Here is a 21,275-nt window from a genome sequence, read left to right as displayed (position 1 = left end):
GCAGACGACTTCACATTTTTCGTTTCGTTTCTTTTTACTTTTGGAAAGAGATTAATTCTTTATTTTGCATACACTGTGTTAATATAATATTTCCAGGTAATTCACTATTCCGCAATGCCTGTTGACACGAATATAAATTGATGGATACATTTTTGCAAAGCTTATATCAAATCACTCTGTCTGGTAAAAAGTTTGTATACATTATTTCTCCAATACCCATTGTCGAATCAAGTTGAAACTTTACACAATTATTTGATGTACCCATAGACATAAATAAATATAGACTGGCCGATAAAAGAGTTTTATAAAACGAAAATTTGTGACTTGCAATTTTGTGTACTTTATTATACAGCAGTGTAGTTTTGTTTAATCTCTAAGACTGAAGATCATGCAACTTTTCAGAATTCGGAAATCCGACAACAATAGATATACATGTTTTAAAGTTACATGAAGTTACTTCCTTTTTCCAGCCTATATTTATTGATGTCTATGGATGTACCTATCAAAACATGAATCAATTAAAAACAACAACATCAAATTAGTAAACTAATTATTTTATTTGGTATCGAAAAAGGGAAATAAATGCTATTTATTAAACGATGTGTACATATATGTTGACTAATCCCCTTATTACGTTTTCTACACGAGTTTTTTTCTCTCATTGTCAGATCAAGTTGAAATTATGTACACCTATTGGTAGTCTACATGAAAGTTTTGACAAACTAGTTAATTTATTAGCGGTAATTAATTCATTTAGTTTTATATAAAAAAGTAGCATATTCTTGCAGTATTGAGACTTATTGCAGTGATTTAGCGATTCTTTCCCTGAGATAAGCTTTTAAAAAAAAAAGTATGTAAAAATATTCCGCTTTTTTTTTTGTTTTCATAAAATGTCTATTTTGTTAGACCGTTCTTTGTTTCGAGTGTCACATTATAACTTTGCCAAGTATATACTTAAGTCAATAATTAGTACTGCACTCATATACAATATTACATCATGTTGGGTTTTTTTTTGCGATCGATTGCTGAAAATGTATGTGATTATAAATAACTCTATTAGTGCTGTAGATAGAATCTTGATAGTGGTGTTGATTGTTATTTTTGATATTAATGTTGAAATGGATGTTGCTAGTTAATGTTGGTAGTTTTATTGAAGTTGAAATTTAATTTGAATGTGATGCTGATAGCAATATTGAAAGGAATGGTGATAAGGATGTCGTCGGCAGTGAAGTTGATAATGTTGATATGATGAGTGTTGATATTAATATTGACATGAATGTTGATAGAAGGATGTTAAGAACGCTCATTATGGATGTTGGATATGATGATGGTAAAGATGTTAATAAGGATTTTGATAGTTATTTTGAAAGAATTAGTAATATAATTTTGATAGAGATGTTGATAGAGAAGGGTGGTCGAGAGGGTTCGACGCCCGACTCGGGCAGAGTTGCGTTTACTGAGCGCCTAAAGGCAGCACGGAAAACCAACTCCTAGATACCCCCTCCCCCCCACTGGTCCACAAATGAGATTGGACCAAAAGCGCTCTGAGCATGCTATAAGCATGAAAGTAGCGCTATATAAAAGCCATAATAATAGCGAGAAAGAGATGGCGATAGAGATGTTGATAATGATATTTTATAATAACGTTGATTTTATAATGTCGAAACGAGATGTTGATAACAAGTTGTTTTTGTCTTAGATTCCCCTGTAAAATGATCAATGAACTCATTACATTTCCATTAAAAAGACGAAGCGATCAAAACACGTGGGAGAGAAAAAGGCGATCTAGAAAAATGATGTTTACTTTCCATGGACATTGAGAAAGTACTAGATAGAAAGAGAGAGAGAGAGAGTGGATACACTCAGAGGAGAACACATACAACGTTTCCCCTTTTTTTTTCACTCGAAAAGTGTGTGTGTGTGTGTGTGCGTGTGTGTGTGTGTGTTCTTGTCAGCACAGATCTAAGTTGTGAGGAATATAGTTTTGAAGTAAGGGAACAGTAAGAACAAGCAAAGAATAAAAATTCCTTTTTTTAAAAAAACAAACAAAACAACAACAAATCTTATCTAAGGTGAAGAACTCCGCACTTACTACTACATCACTCAGTAATTTAGATGGTATTTCCCTTATTCGATACCAAGCAAAATAATTAATTACCAATTATTAATTGGATAATTGATCAATTTTTAAATTGATTCATGTTTTTGTTAACTACAATAAAGTATAATAAATAAGTGCTTGAAGTTTCAACTTGATATGAGAATGGGAGAAATAATGTGTACAACTATCTCAGGGGACCAAAGCCTATATATTTAGCCATATATGTGAATACTGAAGGAATACATTCCCTAGTTTGTATTCATCCCCCCCCCCCAAAACCGAGAAAGAATCCTGGTTAAGCGAATGTATAAAAATATTCCAACGATAGGCCTATAGATCTAGATTTAGAAGACGATGCGAAAAATTTCCCTGACCATTCATTTATTATTTATCATTTGTTGGGTTAAAAAAAGGGGGAGGGGTAATAGGCGGGGTAAACTGAATGTAAGATTCATTAGCTATCACGAGCAAAACAATCGCTCTATATGTTGTAGAAAAAAAGGTATTGTCTTTGTAAAAAAAAAATATTTGTTTATATATTTTGTTATTTGACAACAGTGGCGTTCAATTTAAATCTGTAAAACGGAACTCAATTCAGAGAGGAGAGATACTGCACACGTTCATTGAACTTTAATTTGGGAGAGTTTCACTCTACACAACGTCACGAACTTCCGTTTTGCCAAAATGAATACGAAACAAGAAACACATTTAAAAAAATACTTTAATAAAAAAAAAATCTCATACGAAGTTTAATCGTATCAATTAGTTTGGATCAGCCATCTAGTTAAATTAGTAATAGATCTAGACTAATTATAGACCAGCAACAATCAATCTGAGCGAGTAGAAATATTTTTACCAATTAGTTTTTGTTTAGCGCTAGTTCGTGATTTTAGCTTTCTCAATACGCTCTGATCTTATCACTTATCTGGACTAGTTGGGGAAAATGGGGGATGGGGGGTGGGTGGGTGGGTGTTAAATGACATTTGATCGTGTATATTAAGGCAATTAAAAATGTCTTGTTTCACTCGAGTTGCTGCACTACTTTTTATCTCGTATGTCTACTGCCATTAGCACAGCACGACAAATTTTAATAGTAATCAATAAAATCTTCACGTAGCAGACATTTTCTTTATTCACCATAAAACAGAATACACCTTAAACTGGCAAATTCCGCCATAAAGAAATACATATTATGTTTAACAAACATCCAACAAAATATTTTAAGTACACAACTAGTAATTGTATTGAATCAACTTACATTATGTATCCATACAGTTGAAGAACATGGCGACTACTGACTTTCTAACTATGTGATTATTTCTCATAATTTCCCATAATTCTCGATGAGGTTTCACTTTCACGTGAAACACAACAAAAAGTGACACTTCGTGATTCTCACTAATTCAGGTCACAAACAATGATGTGACAGGGGAAGAAAGAAAAGGATACCTGGGTGGATTTGTACCTTTATGGGTTTTTAAAAGCATTTTTTTTTTAAAAAAGGTGGAACGACCTGAACTCGATCTCATGACTCACGCCTCCTCGGGCCGAAGTGCTTGCCACTCTACTAGTGCGGTGCTTAAGACTAGAGAAGATTGTATAATTATATATTGTTTTTTTTTTTATTCAATTTAGTGTGGCAACTTCATAGACATAAATAAATATAGACTGGCCGATTAAAGAGTTTTATGAAACGAAAATTTGTGTTGCAATTTTGTGTACTTTATTATACAGCATTTATGAGCAGTATAAAAGTTAAGTATTCCGATCTATTTCAGCCACACACCTATATATATATTGTAAATAAGGAGGCAGTGTAGTTTTGTTTAATCTCTAAGAATGAAGAACATGCAATTTTTCATAATTCGGAAATCCGAATACAATGGATATACAAGTTTTCAAGTTACATGAAGTTACTTCCTTCGGCCAGTCTATATTTATTTATGTCTATGAGTTTTGTTTAATCTCTAAGAATGAAGATCATGCAATTATTCATAATTCGGAAATCCGAATACAATAGATATACATGTTTTCAAGTTACATGAAGTTACGTCCTTCGGCCAGTCTATATTTATTTATGTCTATGGGCAACTTATAAAGGGGATTAATTCAGCTTATACCACCACTTCAAATTTCTTTCCCTTATTCGAGATATCAAACAAAATAATTAACCACCAATAGCTGATAAACTAATTGAATGATTTTTTTTATGATTCTAGTGTTGTCAGGTAGAAGAAATAATTGTGCAAAATAGGGGTGCACCGGATAGTACTTTTTGATATCCGGCCGGAGCCGGATATAACCGGATAGTACAATTAGATATTCGGCCGGAGCCGGAGCCGGATACCTACATGACTCTAACAGCTCGTTTTACTGAAGTTTTTGCAAATCTTCTATATAACATACCTATATTCATATTATTTTGTTATTTACTTTCTTACTCTAAACTATATCACTGATTGATAAATTAAAATGAACAGCATTTTTTTTTACAGATATGCTTATCATAAACCATTCTTTGTAACATGAGATGGTGTGTGCGTATGTATTGTAAAGTAGAATGTGGGATAACTCATGCAGAATATATAAACATATATGTAACTAATGTAAATCTTTCAAACGTAAAGTTCACTCTTGGTTTTATAGCGTAAATCTTTCTTAAGTACAATCTAAGTTGTATATTGGGTAGATGTTTGTGTTCATGTATTTGACACCATCAACTTGTCATTAGGCTCGTGTTTTAAAGGCCACAAACCGCTTCTGGTTTGTATCTAATACAGATAATGGCTTAGTAAATATCTTAAGTACAGCAAATTTGCAGCCGTATGCTGGCCATTAAATTTTGTACAATGCAAAACATAGCTGCTTCGGTCAAATGACTCATTCAACCAATGGGCAGTTAACCCAAAATATGATTCGGTGGTATTATCAGCTGTCCAAGTGACGTTGAGAAAGCGATGCTTTTAGCATCAGATAGCATTTCACGAAGCTTTGAGGAAATATTGTCGTAGATATCTGGAATAACACGTTCTGTAAAATATTTGCGACTAGGCACAGTGTATCTTTTCTCCAGTACTTGTAAAAGTCCAATAAATCCAGGCTTCTCAACTACTTGGTAAGGTTCCATGTCAGTTGCAATCATCTTTGCTATGGCCAAGTGAATGCGTTTAGCATTATCACTATTAATATCCCACAATTTAGCTTTGTCTAAGACCTCTTTAATCCCTGGTTGCTGCTTGTGTGTGAGGCTTGACGAATCACTGGAGCTCGTAGACGTACTGGCACAGGCAGTGATATTATTTGATGCTGATTTCAATGCAGTCATTTCGTTGAATAAGTCTGGGTGTTTCGAGCGTAGATGACTAATCATAGTGGTGGTTGAGAAGTCTTTAGGTTTGCCTGGTTTACCACGTGACATTACTATTTTACAAGCATTGCAAACTGCTTTAGAGTAGTCCATTGTTTTGACATTAAAGTAACGCCATATAAGTGATGACTTTTTATCAGCCATTATTATTACTATTTAATTTACTAAATGCCCTTGCAAGCCACTTTTATACCCGTGGCTTGTGTAACAAAATACATGTAGGGATGTGTCCTGTAGTTCAGCGCCCTAATTGACATTTCTCTCCAAGTAAACAAACTTAGTGTCATCATCTAGTGACCTCTAGACAGTGTCAATATGTCTTAACAATTTGGTTTGTGGACCAGACCCTTGATTGACAACCTATCTCATAATAAACAAACTCATACCAGATTAACCTTATAGAGATTTGGCTTGTAGTCCCGCCCCTAATAAAAATTCTACTCCAAGTAAACAAACTCAGTTCCCTCATAAGATGTGACCTCTAGAAAGTGTCAACACGTTGACATCTGGCTTAATGTGGTCAGCTGCCTATCCGTGAACTCAATGTTATGGACTAAACAAACAAAAGGAGGTGGGGGTGCTCATCTCTACCTCTGGAGATATACTCGCACATCTAGACAGATTATCAGCGTGACGTAGTTAAGGAATATTACGTGTTTACAAGACCACTCAAAGGTCAAGACAAGCTTTTAAAATGTGCCAGACATCGCTGCTACGTATGTAATACGAATTTATAATGTAAAGTCTAGTCCCCCCCCCCAATAACAAATCTAGTTCCCTTGTGTGACCTCTAGAGAGTGCTTACGTCCATCGTATCTGACTTGGGGTCACCTGTCAATCAATGAACTCAATGTGATGGGCTAAACAAATAAAAGGGGAAGGGAGTTGTTCATCTAGAAATATACCTGGTTACATTAGAGGTGTGGCTCTTGTAGTCCAGCCCCCCCCCCCCTAATAAAGATTAACTACTAAGTAAACAAACTCAGTTCCCTCGAAAGGTGTGACCACTAGAGAGTGTCAATACGCTGACATTAAACCTACGTCCATCGTATTTAACTTGTGGTTACCCACCCATAAAAAACTCAATGTGATGGACTAAACAAATAAAAGGGGGTGGGAGTTGTTCATCTCTACCTCTGGAGATATACCCGCACAGCTAGACAGACGTCTGGTCAGCATGACGTAGTCAAGGAATATAGCATTTTAACATGTTAACTACCTTACTCAAAGGTCAAGACAAATTGAAAAAAGTGCCAGCCATTGCTGCTCTGTATGTAAAGCGCATTTATGATGTAAAGTTTCATCTCTATTTATATTAAGTTATTAACACGCCTTGTCTTTATAATAAACGATGTTTGGTGCATATTTATAATGGCTCTATTTTTAAGCACATTATTTGTTTTCATATAAGCATTAATACATTCTATAACAGACAGTAATGGAACGAGGTCCACTTTATGCATATTAAATAGGTGTATTTTTTACTATCCGGTTTACTATCCGGTAGTGATATCCGACCGGAGCCGAATAGCACCGGATAGTAAAAAATGCCGGATATTCGGCAGAAGCCGGAGCCGGAGGGACTATCCGGTGCACCCCTAGTGCAAAATTTCAGCTTGATCCGAGATTGGTCGTTGGAGAAATGACGTGTACAAGCATTTTACCACACAGACAGACAAACCGACAGACAGTCAGAGTGAGTTGATATAAGCTTTGTAAAAATTGAGCTAAAAACGTACGAGCCTAGAGAATTGATTCTGTGGTGCTAAAGGGTCAACAAAGGTCAGCAAAGGTTATTGAGTACCTTTAAAAACAAGGCTTAACAGCATTACATCAAGGAGCTAGAGATGAAAATCTCCGATAGACTAACAGTATTATAATAATAATAACAATAACATACATTCGACTCTACTTAACATTTTTACTTATTGCATAACATTATTATGAGGCTATTTCAGGTTACATTTCGTTCCGACGACGTCTGCTACTTGATCTGGATTTACTACATTGACAAAAGAGTTCTCGATCATAATTAATAGTTACTATCATGAAAGCGGGCGAAAGGTAGAATGAAAAAGAAGGAACTAGTACATCTAAAGTTACAAAATCATTTGCATTCCATTGCAACACAAATTATTGTTCTTAATCAGGTATAAACAAAGTTTCATTGATCTTAGAAAGGTGCCTGAACCTTGCGTGGATAGTCTCCACTTGTCTTTTAACAAAACAGATTTTTGTAATGACTTTTAGTGGAGAAAAAAATATTTATGGAAAAAAACGTAATAAGATTCCAGCAACGTCAGCGGTTCTAAAATCATTTATGTATTCACGCACACCTGATGTAGAACGCAAAGCTTTTTAGAACATGTGACTGTCTCATATTGTAAGAGAGATTCAGTGGTTTGTGGGATGCTCATAATGAAGGTTAACACTGACCATTTTGGGGCCCACTAGCCGTATCCTGAGAATCACTGCGACACGTTTTCTTGCAAGAGGAAAGACATCGGTAGAGTGGCTTCCAAGTAAGCAGAAAAAAATATTTCCTTACAAGGGATCTCAGACTATTGACCTGTTAACCAAAATCGAAAAAGAAACTAAATACTACTGCTCTATTAAAACCTTGACATATATAAACTATCGTATATCTTTATAGTTATTTAAATCGATACTATTGAGGCTTACTGCTTCGTTCTAAGATGAAAGCGGACATCGTTTTGATTTTTATAGGAAAAGAAACGCGTTCTATTAGTGTGGCAAGCCTTGTGTGCAATTAGCCGTGGTAACGTCACCTGATAGCATTAAGCTTTAGGTGCAAATTGTTCTTATTCAGGAATTGATTTTTATGGATTCATGTCATCATTCTAAGAATATACAATTCTTTCTACAGATTCTGTTACATCTACACTTCTTTCTACAGATTCTGTTACATCTACACTTCTTTCTACAGATTCTGTTACATCTACACTTCTTTCTACAGATTCTGTTACATCTACACTTCTTTCTACAGATTCTGTTACATCTACACTTCTTTCTATAGATTCTGTTACATCTACACTTCTTTCTATAGATTCTGTTACATCTACACTTCTTTCTACAGATTCTGTTACATCTACACTTCTTTCTACAGATTCTGTTACATCTACACTTCTTTCTACAGATTCTGTTACATCTACACTTCTTTCTACAGATTCTGTTACATCTACACTTCTTTCTACAGATTCTGTTACATCTACACTTCTTTCTACAGATTCTGTTACATCTACACTTCTTTCTATAGATTCTGTTACATCTACACTTCTCTCTATAGATTCTGTTACAATTGAATCTAAATTAAATTACAAAATGTAGTCTATTTTCGTTCATATTGTATTATGTTATTACCATTATTATTTTCTTTTTTTTTTGTAAAGATACTTACAATTTATTTTTAAAGGGATGGAGGTGTATAATGGAATTAAGAAACGTTTTTAGAAACATCAAACAGAAACTTCCGTTATGTAATGTAATAATAATTATTATTATTATAGTTATCAGAGATGGATTTTTTTTTACACTAGTGTATTACGAGTATAGTAACTTTATTAGAACAACTAATCTCTACTTGATATTTCAGTACTTTGACTTACTTGACTAAGTCTTTAAATTATGTTTCTACTATTTTTTTTTAAGCTAGACAGAATCGAAATAGAATTTGCCGAATACCTGGGTGAAAGAATCGGAACTTAATCGATCTTGACATTTCCAAACAAAGAAGAAAAAAAAACAATCACTGGCTTTTATACTGAGAATGCCAAGAGACATTATGATGCCATTTCCTGAATGCTTGTTACCATGATTAGATCAATTTAGTTTTTACTTAAAAAAAAATCATTCTACAAAAAATTCTTCAACTTGATCAAATACACTGACTTAACCAAATTGTATAAATAACCCAACTTTATCAAAAAGAACATGTTACAACCTCAATTTGACCAAATAAGACAATTTAATATAGTGGGAGGGCTGCGCGGTGGTTGAGGGGTAAAGCGATTGGCTTCCCCGGTTCGAATCCTGGTGAGGACTGGGATTTTAAATTTCTGGATCCTTAGGGCGTCTCCGAGTCCACCCAGCTCTAATGGGCACCTGACATTAGTTAGAAAAGTGAAGGCGGTTGGTCGTTGTGCTGACACCTCTCGTTAACCGTGGGCTACAGAAACAGATGACCTTTATATCGTCTGCTCTATCGATCGCAAGGTCTGTAAGGGAAACTTATGTGTTTGTAGCATATCGTCACTCTTGACAAAATGTCAATTTGGTCAAGTAAGTCTAGCTAATGTAACTTGTAGTTGGATATAAGCAGGTGGCGGGGTGGCTTAATACCATGCCGTTGTCTTTGGAAATTAACCAATTAATTGTGTTTTGTATAGAAAGGGGATATAAATTTAATATAACTGAGATTATTTTCATGTATAATCTTTGATTTTTTTTAACATTATTTTTTTTTTATATTTGTTTGCTTTAATAATTAGCCTATATATCAAGGTGTCACTCAATGCTCTAGCAATGTTAAAGAAGCTTGTCACAGAGCGCAAGTCAGGGGGGGGACATGTCACACCTCAGTGCACAGGCCGGGGGAAGAGGGACAAACCAGTTTCTTGAGTCACTTTGTGTCTGTGTGTAAGGAAAAAAAAACAGTTTAGGTTTAGTGTAATTGTACGAATTGGTTTAGATCAGTTATGTCATTAAATTATTTGTAACAGATCTAGACTAACAAAAATAAATATATGCGATTAGAAATGTTTTTTTACCAAATGTTTTTGTTTAGCGCTGTTTCATGCTTTTAGTTTTCTAACTACGCTATGATCCTATCACGTGACTGGACCAGTTGAAAAGATGGGAAAAGAGGGGGAGGAGGAAAGACAGGGATATATGGGTGAAAGCATTTATAAAAAAAAAAGAGAGAAACGACTTGACTTGACTTGAGATCTCGTGCCTCACGCTTCCGCAAGCCGACATATTAACCACTCTGCTAGTGAGGTGATTATGAAAATAGAAGAATGTATAGTTATATATTGTTTGTTTCAAACTTACTTTAAATAGTCGACCAATGAAGGGGACTAATTCAGATTATAACACCATTTTAGTCAAGTACAATTTCTTTCCCTTGTTAAAGATACCAAATCAAATAATTAATTATTAATAGCTAATGAAGTAATTGTTTATTTTTATTCTTGTGTTGTCAAGTAAAAGATTCTTGTGCAAAATTTCAGCTTAGGTGTGGCAGAAATAACGTGTACAGAGTACAGACAGAGTGGGTCGATATAAGCTTTGTAACAAATTGTTTATTTGCTAAACTGAATCTTCTAGATGACACTATATCTCGTGATTTAGACCTATTTAGGACTAGACGGAGGGTCAAGGTCACGGTAGAAGTTCAAAGAAGCTTGACTCTAGTCCTAACGATGACGTTAACAGTTCAGAAAAGTCTTTAGGCAGGAACTAGACAAGGAACGTAGAACTAGCTACCGGCTTCGAAAGTATTCTGTAGTCTGGGATGGACTATCTTCACATCAACATTTATTTTCCATTTTTCTATATCAAACAAAATTAATGAACTACCACTAATTATTTAATTAATTGGTTAATTTTGAAAACTTGGTTCGGTAAAATAAATAAATTGTCCAAAGTTTCAACTTGATCCAAGAAGTGGTCGAAAAAAAAAGGTGTAAAAAAATGGTACCAGATCAGACGGAGTGAGTTGATCTAAGCCTTTGTAAGACATATTGTTTTCTTTACTTTATAGATTTTAATTTAATGATCAAAATATTCAACACTAGTCGGACAATATTTCTATCTTCGTAATAAATGTATGAACTTGTTTTAAAAAATTAAATAATAATAATAATATTAAGGCTTGTCTTCGAAACCGAAAATTAATGAGGAATGCAGTATTTTCCTTGGCTACGTAGACCCAGCTGTGACCTACATATTTTGCACATTCAGGGCAATCATAGCCATTGTCCGCTGGTGGTCGATTTTCTTTTCGCTGTCTAACTCTGTCTTTGGCAGCGGATTTTCTTTTGGTCTCAAATTGTATTTATAAAATGCAGACATTCTTTCCATTTGAAAAAAAAAAAACCCAGTTAAAAACAAAAAATAAAGATCAAATAAAAACATAGATGTAGCTTTCCTCTTCCACCTTCCAATGAATCCTTATCTTTTTCATTATTATTATTACAAAGCCAGAACCCAGACAACTACTAAATCTAGATCTAGGTAAATAAACTTAACACGACGCCAATTGTTTGTTTCATTTCCAACAAAGTTGATCAAAGAAAATTCGATACAGACCACACATAGGGATTCCAACGGTTCGACCTGGGCGAGGTTAACCTGCGCCACACTGACCTCCCCCCCACTTGAAGGCGCTCTGGAGATTGTTAACTTGTATTCAATTACATTCAACTGATTGCAGAAGCTGTTGTTGGATTTCTTTGTTTACATAGCCCTGGGGTTTGAAAGCGAAAAATGAAGAAAAAAAATATATTTGGATGGGGGGCGGGGGACTCTAATTTCACAAGTTGGACGCTATCAAATGTTTGAGTTGAGCACCGTTTTGTTGAACTATAAGACAGTTGAATGTTTAACCTCTAATAATGAACTGATAACTCGTGTGCGCGTGTGTCTGTTTGGGGGTGAATTCAGTTCGATTCTTTTTTGTTTGTTAATATAACTTGATCTCTTTCTCTCTCTCTTTCTCTCTCTCTCTCTTCGTTCATTCATTCACTCTGATTTAATGACTGACTCCCTATATTCCTGACTAACTGATTAAGTGAATTCCATTAGTCAATGATTAGTCCCTTAATCCCTGACTGACCAACTGACTCACTGACTCCCTTACTTGCTTACGACTTATTGATTAACTCAGTCACTGACTGACTCATTCTCTCAATTCTTATTAATTCACTGATTGACTGATTCGCTCATCCCGTCACTCGATCTAGTAGATAATGTTCCTTTATATTTCTTAGACTCACGTGACTATGCAGCGGCGTACACCTTAAACTGATCGGTTGTTTGAACTTACAACGGCTAAACTAAAAGTTTAACGGATCAGTTTAACTGAAATTATTTTATATTAGCTTAATGGTTTAACAGTTGAACTGATTAGTTTAGGTTGAATATGAGAATTCACAGAATGAGGTCCTTTCAAAATAACGTCAGCCAGAGTATTATGTTCTCTGTTTACATTTTGACTTTTCAAATCAGGTTTACATTTCAAAAATATCTCTATTAGCAATAAAATACAAAAAGATAGAAAAAAAAAAAAAAGAGAAAGCCATGTGGAGAAATAAGGAGAGACGCAAGAAATTGAGACGAGGAACATACACACAAATACATACATACATGGATTCATGCATACATTCATTAGCTCATATGAACATACATAGATTTATACACAAGTAGTAAGTACAATATTTTCCTTTTAATGGCATCGGCTGTAAAAAAAATAAAATAAAAAGCCTCCGCAACTGCAGCGCAATAGTTAAACTTCTCATCTGCACTTTATCGCTAATTATAACAGTACCTCACGGTAAGCGATGTGAGATGTATAGTGATATGGTATCGCACGCCATTAAAACAACAACAACCAAACAAACGACGATTTGAACCCATCAGTGAGATGCCTCACCATGGGCCTTGTACAAGAACATTCACCTCAATTAGAATAACGAAAAAAGTCTTTAATCAATTCAAAGCTAATATTGTTTAAGAATACTTCTAAATCATTCATGTAATTAATTTTTTTGATAGATTTTGGCTTACGGTTCATTTGTGCAATTGTAAATATTTGGAACAATTGTTTTTGTTTAGCGCAACTTTCCAGCTTAAGGCATACTCCGTGGTCCAATCACTTTTATGGGCCAGTTGGGAGGGGGGGGGGAGTGGAGAAAGTCTTTGTGCTGCCTTTTCAGAAGCTATTTGGTTTTAAAGTAGTCTCTTGTGTCTCAATACGAATTCGATGTCTCAAGCCTCTAGTGTCTTTGCTTTGTATATGAGTCACAGAGCTATTCAAGTACTAATCAGAATAGATTTTATAGTTATATTTTGTTAGTTTAAATTTTTTTAATGCCCAAGGTTTGTATCCTCTATTTTATAAGTAAAACGAAATTAATTAAACTAATTGATTAAGGAATTGGTTAATTTTTGTGATTGATAAATCTGTTGTCATCGACAATGAATAATTTTTCAAAGTTTCAACTTGATCCGAGAATGGAAAATGGGAGAAATAGCGTGTACAAGATTCTACCCAGACAGAGTGAGTTGATGTAAACTTTGCAAAAAACAACCCCCCAAAAAAAACAACAAAAAAAAAACATTTTATATGCTTTTACAAAGTATTCCCACAGAAGCACAGTCCAACACTTAAGAACAAGGACTACTGAGCACCTTTACAACATACATTGATTCGTGATCGTCTGCAACCAATTCATGGATTCTTGAAACGCATCATTTGGCACTAAATGAACACATTACGCAATCAGATTACTTTAACTTTTATTTATTTAAATTAAATTGACTTAGAAGTTTATTCTGTAGTTTTATAGATCGATCTAGCATGGGTGAATGAGCTCTGGTTCAATGTTATTTTGTCACTCTATTGAAACATAAAGTTCCTAAAACATAACACCAGGTCGTCACGCTTGATTGACTTTTTTTTTTCAATGTTTGTTTTTCAGACATGTACGCAGGGAAACAATGCGTGGTCCGGACCAACAAGGTGGCGCCCGTCATCATCAAGGACTGCCGGGAAGAGTTTCAGCAGTTCCTGGAGATAAGTGAACCAATCATTCATGGAAGTTTGGCAGAGGGAATGCTCGAGCATCCATTGATCAAGGTCAGCTAATTGATTCCTGAACGGCTATTTAAAAGAAAAGATTGGGTCACTTATAAATAGCACATTATCTCCTTTGTACATCCATTTCGTAAATATTTTAATGATACATGTACTAAAGAATTTTTCAATATAAAAATGGTTAATATGTTAATGCATAATTACATATTGTTATAAACCTGGTGGTGGCACAGATGGGGGTAGTGGTGTAAGTGTAGTCAGCCGACGCAAATCGCCCCAGGCCAGCGCTAGACGAGCGGTCAAGCGTGACGAGTTACGACTGTCAGCCGAGTCGAGGGTCAACAGGACAGTTCGGGAAAGATCGCCGACGTGAACAGAGCTCAGGAGCGTCACGAGAGTTATAGTCATCTGACCACCTAGAAACGTCGAGGGGCGTTCTGTCCGGTTCGAGAAGGCCAGTAGGGACCCTATATAAGAGCGGAGGTATCGCAGTCAAGACGGTCGAGAAAAGGGGCTCAATACAGCAAGGTTCAGAAAGCGGGTTCACGGCAGGGGTTCAGAGCCCGGTTCACTACAGTCCGGTCGACTACAGCACAGTTCAGCGGTGTGGTTCTGTACGGAGCATTACGACGGTTCAGTGCGGAGTACTTTCAAGTACAGTTGAGACGAACGGCGTCTTGATCTTGGTCTGTGATCGAGTCCGACACAACGAGCCCAAGTGTGTGAAGTCAGTCCCGAACTGTTGAACCCAGTGCAAGCCCGGAACGAGACGGAGAGGCCAGTGCAAGACTTGATACGGCGGAACGGTGTTATCGGAGAGATATTTGTTATCGCAGAGCTATTTGTACTGTTCTACGTGCTGCCAATTGTACAGTATTGGCTGTTATTTATGGACATTAAACCTTTACGTTATTTTGGAGCCCTGACTTGTCAAGTTCTTTAAGTTGGTGGTGTATGGTGCAGTTTGCAGAGAGCCTGGATAGTGAGATTCGTAACAATATAATACGATATTGTAATAACCTAAGGGAGGCAACTCAACGAGCCAACGATGTTTATTCACGTGACATTACAAGTACATAAAATAACATCTGCCTTTTCATCAGCTCTAGACTTGGGCGGCACTGGTTCTCTTCCTTCTAATGTCAACATCCTTCTCAGTCTAGTCTCTAACAGTGCGCACCTTCTCAGTCTAGTCTCTAACAGTGCGCACCTTCTCAGTCTAGTCTCTAACAGTGCGCACCTTCTCAGTCTAGTCTCTAACAGTGCGCACCTTCTCAGTCTAGTCTCTAACAGTGCGCACCTTCTCAGTCTAGTCTCTAACAGTGCGCACCTTCTCAGTCTAGTCTCTAACAGTGCGCATCTTCTGCACTATCTTAGATGTCGGTGTGCATGGCAGTGTAATAACGATACCTAAGGGAGGCAACTCAAAGTAAAAAGTAAAAGCTGTAAAAGATATAAGATAAGATGATATAATTGTTATTGGTCAAATCAAATGGAACTACTGTAACAATAACTTTATAGGTGCAAATACAAACAACATTCACACACGAAACACATATACATTCACAACCAGCGCTTAATGAATAAGACTTCTATGTACTTCTCGATGACGACAACTGACCTTCTAACACTCTGTCCGAAATTGGGATAAACGAGTCTTACAATTCTTTCTGTTTTAGTCCTAATGGAAAGGAGACGACCACTTCGTTCAGATCTGATGTAACAGTGGTTTAATGGGTTCTATGAATATATTCTACATTTTATGTAAACACAATACAGACGACTTAACTATTTTTAGACTGTATACAAAATAGCGCATTGACTCTAAGAAATGTCCCTTCGATCTTGGTTTAAGAATGATTTTATGGGTTTATAAATCTGCATATTATTCTTATAAAACGCTTTTAGAAACACACAATTCGTGTCAGCCCTATCTAAAGCAAAATAACGTCAATAGGAAAATCTTTTTTTTCAACAATATTGATCTATATGTACATTGGAGACAAGACCACTAAGCTTCGGACAGGAGGGGCTCGTTAACCGAGGCTGGCTACCACCCTAGCTGAAGGAAAACTCTGAATTCATCTCTGCGGCCTTGCAGTTATTAATGGCAGGCTTCAAGAGTTAACCATCAGGAAAAAATTAGGAGCCGACTGGCCTTAGGCAGCTTGCAACACACAGTGCTCCTGGCAGAGTCTTCAATGCCGCTGACACCAAACTATAATAAATTTGCCGTTCCTTCGACTACATCTGAGATGAACTCCTATTGAAAAATCAGAGCAGGAAGGACTAGCCCTCCAGTAGTGCTCTGGCAAGAAACTTAGCCGTTCGGCGTAGTGCCTTGTAGCTACCATACAAGTCGGGTGACTGCTCAGACAGGTCCCCCCTTAGCTCGAGGAGCTGGAGACACTCGTACAAGACATGCGACACTGTTTCGACGCTCTCTCCACAGTGACGGCATCGGGAGTCAAAGTTCGTGCGGAACCGGGCAAAGTATGCCCCAATAGGACAGTGTTCCGTTCTTCACTGCGCAATAATTGTCTGCTCTGACCTCCTCAGTCGCCACCATGGATCGTCGCGATCTGGGTAACGCATGTGTTGCCAGACACCACGTGCTCTGTCGGATTCCTCCCAACATTGCTGCTGTTATTTCGCCGTAGGTGATATCGACGTCCTTCTCCTCCACCGCTAAATTCATTAGGGCAGCGTCGACTACATCAGCTGCGTAGAGAGGCGGGGGTGGGAGGGAGATTGCTGCATAATGAGCGACATCGTTCCCACCATAGCTAGGAATTCATCTTTATAAGATGAACCATTGTAGCATCACGTCTCAAAATAATTCATGTACAGGTAACCAAATGGAGCCTTTGTATCTAGATGCATATAGAGAGCACGATACGGGGGATGGTGAAATGATATTTTCATTAACGCTTTTATATTTTGAGATTTGAAAAACAAGTGTGGCTTTCTGAAGACTACCACGAGGAAAAAAAGCGAGGCCAAAAACAACAACCACAACAGGCACAACAACCACAACAGCCACAACAAAAATAGGAGAATGAATTGTTCTGCAGTTAAAGCATGGGCTCGCACTAGTTCCCTTGTGAATATATTGCAATGTAAATTAGCTTTGAAACAATATATCCCCTACATATTGCAATGTAAATTAGCTTTGAAACAATATATCACCCACATATTGTAATGTAAATTAGCTTTGAAACAATATATCACCCACATATTGCAATGTAAATTAGCTTTGAAACAATATATCACCCACATATTGCAATGTAAATTAGCTTTGAAACAATATATCACCCACATATTGCAATGTAAATTAGCTTTGAAACAATATATCACCCACATATTGCAATGTAAATTAGCTTTGAAACAATATATCACCCACATATTGCAATGTAAATTAGCTTTGAAACAATATGTCACCCACATATTGTAATGTAAATTAGCTTTGAAACAATATATCACCCACATATTGCAATGTAAATTAGCTTTGAAACAATATCTATTATCTAATGGCACTAATCAGCCGCTTGATATATAGTGTTTAGGTAATTAAAATAGTATCTGTTAAAAACTTTCTACCTAGAATTGATTTGTGTCAATGTACTATCAATTAAAGCTTGACAGATAACAACTCTCGTCAAAGTTCACATTTCCAAAGTTGAAATACTAGGATTTGAACTCAGGACTGTACCATTTAGCTACAAACCATTACACCACTTTTTAGAAACTTTCCTTTCAATAATATCAACTTAATATATGCACGTAATGACTCTTTATTCTATTTTTTCCCCCTATGCCGAGATCCCATCAGATTGTGTTTGGAATCCATTGCAGACTATTTTATTGCATTATGCCATACGTTCCCCGTCTAGTGTTGTTCTCAAGATGTCTGTGAAGGATAGACCTGCTCTCTCTTTGACGTCATACGTCAGTCATCTCTTTACACCGCTTGGATTTCTTCCAACAGATTTCAATATCAGGTCAAATACAAATTTGAAAAGAAAATAAAAACCCGTCGATTGCATCACAGTGCACAGTACTTACATCAGAATTTAAGTGACACTAGAAATAGGCCAAGCTGTTTGGGATGCAGAAATACTAAATATATTTTTGAACAGTTGAAACTCATTTCAATACAAAAATAGATCTGTGCATTGGTACTTACACTAGAATATAACAACAATGTATCATATATATATCTCAGTGTTTCCCTAACTTTTTTTTAACGCAACACTTCGCACATCCTGAATAATTAGTGGAACACTTCGCACATTCTAAATATTTAGTGGAACACTTCGCACATTCTAAATATTTAGTGGAACACTTCGCACATTCTAAATATTTAGTGGAACACTTCGCACATTCTGAATAATTAGTGGAACACTTCGCACATTCTAAATATTTAGTGGAACACTTCGCACATTCTGAATAATTAGTGGAACACTTCGCACATCCTGAATATTTAGTGGAACACTTCGCACATTCTGAATATTTAGTGGAACACTTCGCACATCCTGAATAATTAGTGGAACACTTCGCACATCCTGAATATTTAGTGGAACACTTCGCACATTCTGAATAATTAGTGGAACACTTCGCACATTCTAAATATTTAGTGGAACACTTCGCACATTCTAAATATTTAGTGGAACACTTCGCACATCCTGAATAATTAGTGGAACACTTCGCACATTCTAAATATTTAGTGGAACACTTCGCACATTCTAAATATTTAGTGGAACACTTCGCACATTCTGAATATTTAGTGGAACACTTCGCACATTCTGAATATTTAGTGGAACACTTCGCACATCCTGAATAATTAGTGGAACACTTCGCACATCCTGAATAATTAGTGGAACACTTCGCACATTCTAAATATTTAGTGGAACACTTCGCACATTCTAAATATTTAGTGGAACACTTCGCACATTCTGAATATTTAGTGGAACACTTCGCACATCCTGAATAATTAGTGGAACACTTCGCACATCCTGAATAATTAGTGGAACACTTGGCACATTCTAAATATTTAGTGGAACACTTCGCACATTCTAAATATTTAGTGGAACACTTCGCACATTCTGAATATTTAGTGGAACACTTCGCACATCCTGAATAATTAGTGGAACACTTCGCACATTCTAAATATTTAGTGGAACACTTCGCACATTCTGAATATTTAGTGGAACACTTCGCACATCCTGAATATTTAGTGGAACACTTCGCACATCCTGAATAATTAGTGGAACACTTCGCACATTCTAAATATTTAGTGGAACACTTCGCACATTCTGAATATTTAGTGGAACACTTCGCACATCCTGAATAATTAGTGGAACACTTCGCACATTCTAAATATTTAGTGGAACACTTCGCACATTCTGAATATTTAGTGGAACACTTCGCACATCCTGAATATTTAGTGGAACACTTCGCACATCCTGAATAATTAGTGGAACACTTCGCACATTCTGAATATTTAGTGGAACACTTCGCACATCCTGAATATTTAGTGGAACACTTCGCACATTCTGAATATTTAGTGGAACACTTCGCACATCCTGAATAATTAGTGGAACACTTCGCACATTCTGAATATTTAGTGGAACACTTCGCACATTCTGAATATTTAGTGGAACACTTCGCACATTCTGAATATTTAGTGGAACACTTCGCACATTCTGAATATTTAGTGGAACACTTCGCACATCCTGAATATTTAGTGGAACACTTCGCACATTCTGAATATTTAGTGGAACACTTCGCACATTCTGAATAATTAGTGGAACACTTCGCACATTCTGAATAATTAGTGGAACACTTCCCACATTCTGAATATTTAGTGGAACACTTCGCACATCCTGAATATTTAGTGGAACACTTCGCACATTCTGAATATTTAGTGGAACACTTCGCACATTCTGAATATTTAGTGGAACACTTCGCACATCCTGAATAATTAGTGGAACACTTCGCACATTCTGAATATTTAGTGGAACACTTCGCACATTCTGAATATTTAGTGGAACACTTCGCACATCCTGAATATTTAGTGGAACACTTCGCACATCCTGAATATTTAGTGGAACACTTCGCACATTCTGAATAATTAGTGGAACACTTCGCACATTCTGAATATTTAGTGGAACACTTCGCACATTCTGAATATTTAGTGGAACACTTCGCACATCCTGAATATTTAGTGGAACACTTCGCACATCCTGAATATTTAGTGGAACACTTCGCACATTCTGAATAATTAGTGGAACACTTCGCACATTCTGAATATTTAGTGGAACACTTCGCACATTCTGAATAATTAGTGGAACACTTCGCACATCCTGAATATTTAGTGGAACACTTCGCACATTCTGAATATTTAGTGGAACACTTCGCACATCCTGAATATTTAGTGGAACACTTCGCACATTCTGAATAATTAGTGGAACACTTCGCACATTCTGAATATTTAGTGGAACACTTCGCACATTCTGAATAATTAGTGGAACACTTCGCACATCCTGAATATTTAGTGGAACACTTCGCACATCCTGAATATTTAGTGGAACACTTCGCACATTCTGAATATTTAGTGGAACACTTCGCACATCCTGAATATTTAGTGGAACACTTCGCACATTCTGAATATTTAGTGGAACACTTCGCACATTCTGAATATTTAGTGGAACACTTCGCACATTCTGAATAATTAGTGGAACACTTCGCACATCCTGAATATTTAGTGGAACACTTCGCACATTCTGAATATTTAGTGGAACACTTCGCACATTCTGAATATTTAGTGGAACACTTCGCACATCCTGAATATTTAGTGGAACACTTCGCACATTCTGAATATTTAGTGGAACACTTCGCACATTCTGAATATTTAGTGGAACACTTCGCACATTCTGAATATTTAGTGGAACACTTCGCACATTCTGAAT

General features: G+C 36.3%; 1 protein-coding gene across 10 annotated transcripts in view; it reads left to right on the top strand.

Moving 5' to 3' along the window:
* Positions 1-21,275, top strand: part of LOC106072102 (paladin-like) — a 205,734-nt gene that overhangs the window by 130,379 nt on the left and 54,080 nt on the right. For all 10 annotated transcript variants that reach the window (XM_056021605.1, XM_056021606.1, XM_056021602.1 and 7 more), the window contains exon 3: positions 14,189-14,346. In XM_056021605.1, coding sequence (XP_055877580.1) covers positions 14,189-14,346 — 158 coding nt within the window. The remainder of the gene's footprint in view (positions 1-14,188; positions 14,347-21,275) is intronic.

The sequence above is a fragment of the Biomphalaria glabrata genome, chromosome 2 (assembly GCF_947242115.1).
Source record: "Biomphalaria glabrata chromosome 2, xgBioGlab47.1, whole genome shotgun sequence".
Classification (NCBI taxonomy): Eukaryota; Metazoa; Mollusca; class Gastropoda; family Planorbidae; genus Biomphalaria; species Biomphalaria glabrata.
The sequence above is the reverse complement of the archived record's forward strand: the minus strand, read 5'-3'. Positions and strand labels throughout refer to the sequence as shown.